This window comes from Salvelinus fontinalis, chromosome 26, assembly GCF_029448725.1.
Source record: "Salvelinus fontinalis isolate EN_2023a chromosome 26, ASM2944872v1, whole genome shotgun sequence".
NCBI classification, from domain to species: Eukaryota; Metazoa; Chordata; class Actinopteri; order Salmoniformes; family Salmonidae; genus Salvelinus; species Salvelinus fontinalis.
The window spans coordinates 46,269,764-46,279,086 of NC_074690.1; the positions used below are offsets into that span (position 1 = coordinate 46,269,764).

The window sequence follows — 9,323 nt, forward strand, 5'->3', positions numbered from 1 at the left end:
CTACCCTGCATCCCACTGTTGATTTGCCAACCCTGCTATGGGAGACCAGATACTGCAGGAAGTTGTGGTGGAAGGCCAATAGGAGGCACTATTTCCTCTGGTAAAAAAAAATCTCAATGCCCCAGTGATTGGGGACATTGCCCGGTGTAAAGTGCTGTCTTTTGGATGGGACGTTAAAATGGGTGTCCTGACTCTCTGTGGTCAGGATCCCATGGCACTTATTGTAAGAGTAGGAGTGTTAATCCCAGCTAAATTCCCAATCTGTCCCTCATACCATTATGGCCACCTAATCATACACAGCTTCCAATTGTGTCATTCATCCCAACCTCCTCTCCCCTGTAACTATTAACTATTCCCCGGGTCATTGATGTAAATGAGAACGTGTTCTCAGTCATTTTACCTGGTAAAATAAGGGTTAAATAAAAAGTATCCAAGTGGAGTGAAAATAGTGCATGGGTTTCCACTAGTTACCAAAGTCAAAATTGGCTATATTGTACAAATTGATTAATTGTTTTCGGATGCTTTTCGGTCTTAATTTAAGATTAGGGTTAGGCATAAATTTAGCAGTGTGGTTAGGTTTAGGTTTCAAATCACATTTTAAGAAGATACCTTGTAGAAATAGGCGGGGATTATGACGTTGTGGCTGACCGCCCCGTAGCGTCAGGAAAAATATAATAATGTTGCATTCAAAACCCCTGGGAACTCGGAACTGGTGCCTCGTTCAAAACAACGGGTTACTCGGAAAATACAAGATCAAATCATGACGTCAGTGATCTTCAGGTAGGAAAGTCGTAGCTCTAGAAAGAGGCCCGAATTCCCGAGTAGGAATTCCGAATTGCATGACCGTTCAAAACGATTTTTTCCCGAGTTGTCAGTCAGAGATTTCCGAGTTCCTAGTTGTTTCGAATGCGGCATAACATCTAGGCACGCCATATCCTGTTTCAGCTGTCAAATAAAAAATGGCGTTGCTTCTAAGGTCAGTAGCTAGTTAACTGTACCGTATCTAACTTCGATACATTGTATTTGGGGGTTCCGTTCGTTTGTTGGTTAGACGTGTAATACTCATTTAGAATAATTCGATGTTTAAGTATATTGTTTAACTTAGCTAGAAAGCTTGCGTCACCCAGTCATAACATTGTTGCTTGCTACGCATACAAGTTAAATAGTTAACTCCTCCTGTGACGACAGGTTTGAGATGTACATGTTATTTTATACATATCTAATGAACGCTACAATGAGCTCTACATTCGTATGGAAGCCATGCGTCCAAATCCCATGGATGTAACGGCCAATCTAGATAGTTAACGTTAGCCTGCCTGTGAAGTATCGTAACTAACTAGCTTGTCCCAACCTTGGATGTGAGGTTAGCTAGGGACTCCTCTCATCACGTGTGGCCCAAATAGAAGTTGAACCCTTTTACTACTAGCTACTTAGCTAGCTAGCGTACTAGTATTTCTTCCTCGTATAGAAATGCGCAGTAACCTCTGCTCTTCTAGGGTCTTTGAACATTAACACCCTTGAAATGTTGAACTTTGACCACACCGTTTATGATTGCTTGTGCATTATTAATTGAGCCATTGCGCAACCTTCTCACCAATATCAAACAAGCTGTAATGAATTAAGAAGGAAGCTGCTCAATGAAACGAATCCCGTCCTATAACCTTGTTATTACTAACATTACTAAATGTGTTTTGCTTCATCTCTCTCAGGACCTTTACCCGAAAGGGCACTTGCTTGTTCCGCCCTCAGTTTGGCAGTCTATACAGACAGTGAGTAGATGTGTCAAGTGTGTGTCCGTGTACACGTGTGTCTCTTATTTTTCTATGTCGAAAAAGAACAACGTTGTATGTGTACATGTCCTATAGCTTTTATGTGTTCTAAATTCAGTTTTTCTCTCCGCCTCTTAAGTGCTGTTCCAATGGGAACCACAGCAAATGAGGAAATGAACACGTATTGGGCTAAAAACAACAAGTTGAACCGACCCATGTCGCCACATCTGACCATCTATAAGTAAGTTGACTACATGTGTGATAATGAAGGAGCTCACACTGCACCTCAGTAATAGCTGTCCTTGTTGAATTTGGTGCTGAGTGGCCTGATTGTGTTTGTACAGTCCGTTTGAGTCTCCAGGCCATCAGCGATTCGTCCCATGGAAAGACCAGAGACACAGCTTTGATTCAGTGTATTGTGACATGGTTTATGGATCAGGGGAGCATAAGTACCTTTTTTAAAGCACAAAACAACCATTCCTCACAAGATAATTTACTCCTTAATGTATGTACTGATCCTTTATCACTTTTGCTGGACCAACTAGGCCACAGTGTATTAGATTAAACGTCAGATGACATGGCCGGTAATAACTCCGGCCCCCCCAACTTGAACTTGATAGGGTTTATATCCAGTGTGGACTACAAATGCCGTGTTTATATACTGTATGTGTGATGGCCATGTTGTCATGGTACCCTGTGTCTTGCAGGTGGTCATTGCCTATGATGATGTCCATCACACACAGAGGCACAGGGGTGGGACTCAGTGGAGGTAAGGTAATATTAACAACCTTGTACAGTGTATGGAAAGGCCCACATGATCACAGACCTCAACATATATTTATTGTTCTTTCTCTCTCTCAGGTATCTCAGCATTTGCTCTATTGGCACTGGTGTTGCCAGGTAACTATCCATACTACCTTGACCTGATCCACTCCCTGTCCGTTGGTCCTGCTCTGCTCAGCCTTGCCAAGTTTGGCATTGCCTTCCCTGTGTCCTACCACACCTTGAACGGAATCCGCCATCTGGTAAGTACTGTGTCCACAGGGCACAACACAAGTCAACACTGTCTGTCGGTCCTTGTTTTTCCTTAATATATTCTCCTTTTCTTTCCCTCTCTCTCTCTGTTAGTTCTGGGATAGCGGTAAGGGATTTAAGATTCCTGAGGTGTATCGCTCGGGCTACGTGGTCATTGCGCTGTCAATACTGACCTCCATTGCTGCCATCGCATACATGTGAGCAGCATGACGAGAGCAGAGAAGGAGTGCAGGAAGAGAGAGAGGAGGCGGACACGAGGGATGTTTTTTTAATTTAATGTTCTGGTCTTTGTGTCCCCAACACAGTAATTGAATGAATAAATAAATATGTCTAACCTATTTTTTTTCTTCTGTTTTTATCATGGAAAGGCATAGCCTGGTCTGAGACTAACGTTTTGTTTCACTTAGGTAAGCAAAACAGAATGTGAGCTATGGCGAGATCAGTCCGGTTTCACAAGGCTAGAAAAGGATACTGTTGTGTGATGGGGAAAATGAAACTGAAATATTGGAAATAGGACCATAACATCACCCTGTTTGTTATCTAACTGAACAATAATATCACCTTCTCAAATGGCTCCCTATGAAGTCCATAACTTTTGACAAAAGGGCCCATATGGCTCTGGCCAAAAATAGTGCAATATATACATATAGTAAACAGGTTGCCTCTTCACATGGTAATGTCCTACATTTGTCTCCATTTACGTCTTTCATTTATCTGCAATAGATCCACATTTACATCACTCAGAGCTTCAAATCAGCATTAATGCCACTTGCAAGTCAGAGCTTATGCGTGTGGTGTTTCAACTCAAATCTCTATCTATTCAAGCCCCAAGTTTTGTCTCGATCCGAGTCCATATCTGTATCTCCGCCACAGCGCGTGTGGATCATCCTCAGCCTAGTGAAAGAGACAGAGTCCCATTACTTTGTTTTATGTGTCCACGTCACACCTCACCATTAATAGCATTTTGTAGCCAGGGCAGAAGGTTGATATGAAAGCTGACTGAGTTATGGTTTTCTGAAACGTGTGTATATGTATATATATATATATATATATATATATATATATATATACAGTGGGGAGAACAAGTATTTGATACACTGCCGATTTTGCAGGTTTTCCTACTTACAAAGCATGTAGAGGTCTGTCATTTTTATCATAGGTACACTTCAACTGTGAGAGACGGAATCTAAAACAAAAATCCAGAAAATCACATTGTATGATTTTTAAGTAATGAATTTGCATTTTATTGCATGACATAAGTATTTGATACATCAGAAAAGCAGAACTTAATATTTGGTACAGAAACCTTTGTTTGCAATTACAGAGATCATACGTTTCCTGTAGCCACCACTACTATCAGTAGCACTGTCAAAGCTGTACATAAAAAGTTTGAAAGCAAGTACACACCGGCCACGAACGATATGTTTACAATGGTGAAAATAGACCAAATTATTACTGTGAGTCACATGGGCTACGAACAGCTTACTACACAACATACACTTAGTATTACTTTCTTAGCTACAGTATACATATCTCCTTTGCATATTATATAATTTATGCAGCAGCATACAATACATTTTTGGACTCACCTTGTGAAGGTGGCGCGGCGTTCCTTTGGGGGCAAGTTTTGCCATCGTACGCCATCGTGGCCACGCATGCCTCCAACCATTCTCTGGATTTATGGTGGGAACTCAACCCCCCCCCCCCCCCCCCCCCCCCCCCCACACAGCCACTCCATTGAATAGCAGGCTAATGTTAGTGATTGCTTAGTAATGCTTGCAGTTAGCCACTGATTCCTTATAGACCACTCATTGTTGAATTTGTGATTTCCAGCTTGTGTAACCTTTATGGCCGATGAGCACCGATACGTTTTATCTATAGTTTCTCTAAATGATTAATCTTCATATGACAAGGATTAAAAAAAGATTTGCCAGTAGATTGTCGACTTGATTCATGAGGATGACTGCTAGCTAAGATTTTGAAAGTGTACTGATCATGTCAACATCATAATCAAAGCTACTGTACATATAATGTGATTTTAAGTAATTTTATCTGTGGCCAATGACCTTGAGCCTTCTTGGAAGGGAACATGTAATATAACTCTATGGCAGGACCCAAAGGGCTGACATTCTGGATATCTACCCTTACTAAGGACTCAACTTGGCGATGACGTAGTGTCCCCATGAGTGACAGAACACTGAGCCAATCACGGCGCAATGCTCCTATTTTCTGCTCGCTCGCCTCACCACCACAAGAAAGCACTGAGCTAAGCTGAAACACCTGCATTTTTGAGCTGCCTCACTCAATGATATATATTTTTTTATTAACTCAATGATATATATATTTTTTACATTGTTTGCGAACTGATATGTGACACGTATTGTGCAAAACAGGCAAACCACCCCCCCAATTTTGAAAAATAAAAAATATAGTTTTATTTTTGCTCTGCGCCACCTGGCTTGAATGACCACTGATTTGGATAACTGCACTTTTCTGAATGTTCCCGCGATTTGGTGTTTGAAACGTATTAAACTACGGGAGCATTCATCAGTGTGCATAAATGTATCTATCTTTATTTCATGAGCACCTGCAACTTATTGGATGCGGGTACACTCCGCCTGAAACTAGTTGTGATTTCTGAACAAACTACAATGTGCCTGAGGCTACACCTCTTACTGAGCCACACAGGAGCTGTGCTCTCACCCTCTCTCTGCACCTGATCCTGTTTGCTTTTGTTCAGTTGCTGTCTATTGAGAATGCTAGGCTGCGATATAATGGTGGGTCTCAACATGCTGCTTATTAATGTGTGTGTCTGTCTCTCAAATGGCACCCTATTTCCTATATAGTGCCTACCCAAACCAAAAACCGTGGATAGATGGCAGCATTCACATAAAACTAAAAGAACGAGCCACCGCATTTAACCACGGCATGGTGACTGGGAATATGGTTGAATACAAAGAGTGCAGTTGAGCACACAGTAAGGCAATCAAACAGTCAAAACGTCAGTACAGAGACAAAGTGGAGTCGCAAGTCAATGGCTCAGACACGAGACGTATGTAGCATCATATTACCTCCACCTTACCTGACACCCTAGACCCATTTCAGTTTGCATACCGCCCCAATAGATCCACAAACGATGCTATCGCCATCGCACTGCCCACTGCTCTATCCCATCTGGACAAGAGGAATACCTATGTAAGAATGCTGTTCATTGACTACAGCTCAGCCTTCAACCCCATAGTACCCTCCAAGCTCATCATCAAGCTCTGGGCCCTGGGTCTTAACTCCGCCCTGTGCAGCTGGGTCCTGGACTTCCTGACAGGCCACCCTCAGGTGGTGAAGGTAGGAAACAACACCACTACGCTGATCCTCAACTCAGGGGCCCCACAAGGGTGCGTGCTCAGGCCCCTCATGTACTCCCTGTTCACCCATGACTGCGTGGCCACGCATGCCTCCAACTCAATCATCAAGTTTGTAGATGACATAACAGTAGTAGGCTTGATTACGAACAATGATGAGACAGCCTACAGGGGGGAATGGCTTCTGTCTGGCCAATCTACCATAAAGGCCTAATTGGTGGAGTGCTGCAGAGATGGTTGTCCTTCTGGAAGGTTCTCCCATCTCCACAGAGGAATACTGGAGCTCTGTCAGAGTGACCATTGGGTTCTTGGTCACCTCCCTGATCAAGGTTCTTCTCCTCTGGTTGCTCAGTTTGGCCAGGTGGCCAGGTCTGGGAAGAGTCTTGGTGGTTCCAACTTGATTCCAGTTAAGAATTATGCACGGCCAGGCGCTAAAATACAAATTGGTTCTATTTGTGATGCTCAACATTCTGCAAGTACAGCCCCTCCCATCATTTTATTATTTATCTAGACAAGGCAGTTAAGAACAAATTCTTATTTACAATGATGACAGATCAACAGTTTTTACCTTGTCAGTTCAGGATTTCAATCTAGCAACCTTTTAGTTACTGGCCCAACGCTCTAACCACTAGGCTACCTGCCGCCTCCTGTTTCCAGGAGCATATACCCACGTGCCATCTCCTCATTGGTTTTTAGGAGCATATACCCACATGGGTGATTGAAAGATGAGGTCCACACTCCTGTCAGTTGTAAAGCTGTCATATAAAGTCCAAAGAAGAAAAATAAGTAAGGAGGAGATGACGAGTAACAACCCAATGTTTAAACAAGGAAAAATTAGCTAGCAACAGCAAGCTAGCTAGATAAATTGCCGTAAATGTTTAATGCTTTTTGACCTGTCCCAAATGAATATAATTGGTTCAGAGTTTGTTTTGATATTTCAACCTGCACGTCCTGATCGCTTCTGGTGTGGTTTGACAAAATCAACTTGTGCGTGATGGCACAAGGTTTGGTCAGCATTTAAGCTACGCTGCGCCCTTTAGATCTCAGAGAGCGCGTGGTCTAGAGAAAAAGAGGTGACACAAGGAAAGAGTAATAGACTCTATTCACCAAGAGAGATAGGGGGGAAATCTCCATGATGAGAGCATCATTTTATCGGATGCTTGTATCTGATATTTACAAGTTACATGAATTGTAACAAATGCACTTAATATTGTATTTTTTCAAATAATTACTCAGCGTAATTATGCATGAAATGAACGAAGTTTGGATGAAACGCACAGAGACTGATATCGCCATTTTGGCGCTGCATAGTGATGCTGTTAGCGCGACCTCTACCGGTCTGTCGGTGAACAGCATCCAAGTGGTCCTGATGCTGCGTGATGAGGATGCTGTATACGGTAGGGGGAAATATAAACCCTTTTTTCATCATTTGGTGAGACTCAGTCTCTGTGGCGCAATGGAATAGCGCGCTGGACTTCTAATCCAGAGGCTCCGGGTTCGAGTCCCGGCAGAGATGAGTTGTATCAGGAGCCAGGTGGCTTTTTAGAAAACATAAACCTAGTAAATGTATAAATTAGCCTAAAGCATACCTTTTATTTCACTACAACATTGTGTCCATACGGATGTGTATGTTGTCTCTCAATGTGGAGATAAACTAATGGAAATTCTGTGGCAAAATAATATCGTTTTTCTATAAAACGAAGCATGCCATTTCCAGAACAGATGCGCGGTGGTTTCTCTAAGCCATGTATTTTATTATCAGTTCTCATCGCAGTGCCGCGATATCCTTTAGCAGTAGTCGGGAATGTGCGCGCAATGCATGCGCCGCTTGGTACGGATTGACTTACCTCATCAGACACTTTCCCCTGAAAGACTACAGCTCTAGCTTGACATCTTAACTCAGACACCCACCTGTCTTTGCATTATCCCCCCCCCCCCCCACACACTTATCCTTTCATTCATGTGATCTGAATTCATTCACACATCTATCCATAAGTCATTCATGAGAATATAGAATAGTCTATACCCTCTCTGACTGCCAGTATGTGGGAAATTATAATAATTGTAATTATAGGCAATAATGAGTGTCACATTATGTAACTACTTTTAATCACATATTAGGCCTAAGCCATATAACATGAACTCATTGCACGTGCCTGTGTGCATTTGTTTCAATTACACAAAATGAAGTATTCTAGGCCTACACCATCATCACAAATAGATCAAATGACATGTTGATATTGTATGTTGATTATGCAACTGGCGCTCGTAAAGGAATGCGCGCAATGACAACTCTTTGCCTCGTGCTTCTGTTTTCAGCACCTGGAGCTGTCCTGCACTCACATGCCCTGTCAGGGCCTTTTTTAGAGACACTATAATTCCCGTCCTCCAACAACTAATTAAAACACCGCGTTTGAATTATACGGATGCATAAAATGCTCCAATGAGTAGGCATATGTGTCTCTATGTGTTGAATTTTAAGAGACATTATATTTGTAAAAACAATCCTGCTGCTACTACAGCTGTCAGTTTGGTGATCCCCTACCCCAGTTTGACATTGATTTCCTCCTGCCTCCTGTTTGTTGCCTATGGTAGTGATTGGGCTTTTCGTGCCGCCATCCACCATGTTTTAACCCCATGCCTCCCCCCACACACACACGAACTAATCCGCGTGCAAAACTAATCCTTAATCCCCTCGCGAGTTGAACCGCCCCCCTCCACTGAACACCCACCTGGCGGGCCTGGCGCGTGTTGATTCCACTCCGACAGACCACGCCTCGCGCTGTCAGCCAAAAAGGCCCCAACTCCAGTTCAGAAAGCAGAGTAAAACATTGATTCTTAAGTGTTAGGTCTAGGCCTACATCAGTTATCTATGGGGACTATACCTACTACCACTTCTACCTATAGACTATTATGACTAAACATATAATAAGAAGAAATCAATTAAGAAAGAACAATTCTAATTTGTCTATAAGAGGCTAAGAACAATACTATGAGATGACTGGGCATACAATCTATATGAATAGCCTATGAAATCTCCGTTTCTCTCTTTCTTTCCAAATATATCTCAATCTGTCTCTTAGCTCTCTCTCTCTCTCTCTGCGTGTCTCTCCCTCTTCCAGGCAGTATGCGCTGGCTCTGTTATCCGAATGGTACGGGC

General features: G+C 42.6%; 1 protein-coding gene and 1 non-coding gene across 3 annotated transcripts; both read left to right on the plus strand.

The window, feature by feature from the left end:
• The first annotated feature begins 694 nt into the window (after positions 1 to 694).
• Positions 695 to 3,142, plus strand: sdhc (succinate dehydrogenase complex, subunit C, integral membrane protein). Of its 2 annotated transcripts, none has more exons than XM_055884148.1 (6): positions 695 to 780; positions 1,710 to 1,769; positions 1,909 to 2,010; positions 2,477 to 2,538; positions 2,631 to 2,794; positions 2,898 to 3,142. In XM_055884148.1, exons 1-6 carry the CDS (start codon positions 761 to 763, stop codon positions 3,003 to 3,005), a joined length of 516 nt encoding a protein of 171 aa, XP_055740123.1. In that variant the 5' UTR covers positions 695 to 760; the 3' UTR covers positions 3,006 to 3,142. The 2 variants fall into 2 exon arrangements, with proteins under 2 accessions (XP_055740123.1, XP_055740124.1); XM_055884149.1 differs by lacking the exon at positions 695 to 780 and adding an exon at positions 877 to 976.
• Positions 3,143 to 7,605: 4,463 nt separating this feature from the next.
• On the plus strand, positions 7,606 to 7,679 carry trnar-ucu (transfer RNA arginine (anticodon UCU)). Its single transcript has one exon. It is a non-coding gene; the product is annotated as a tRNA-Arg (tRNA).
• The last annotated feature ends 1,644 nt before the right edge of the window (positions 7,680 to 9,323 follow it).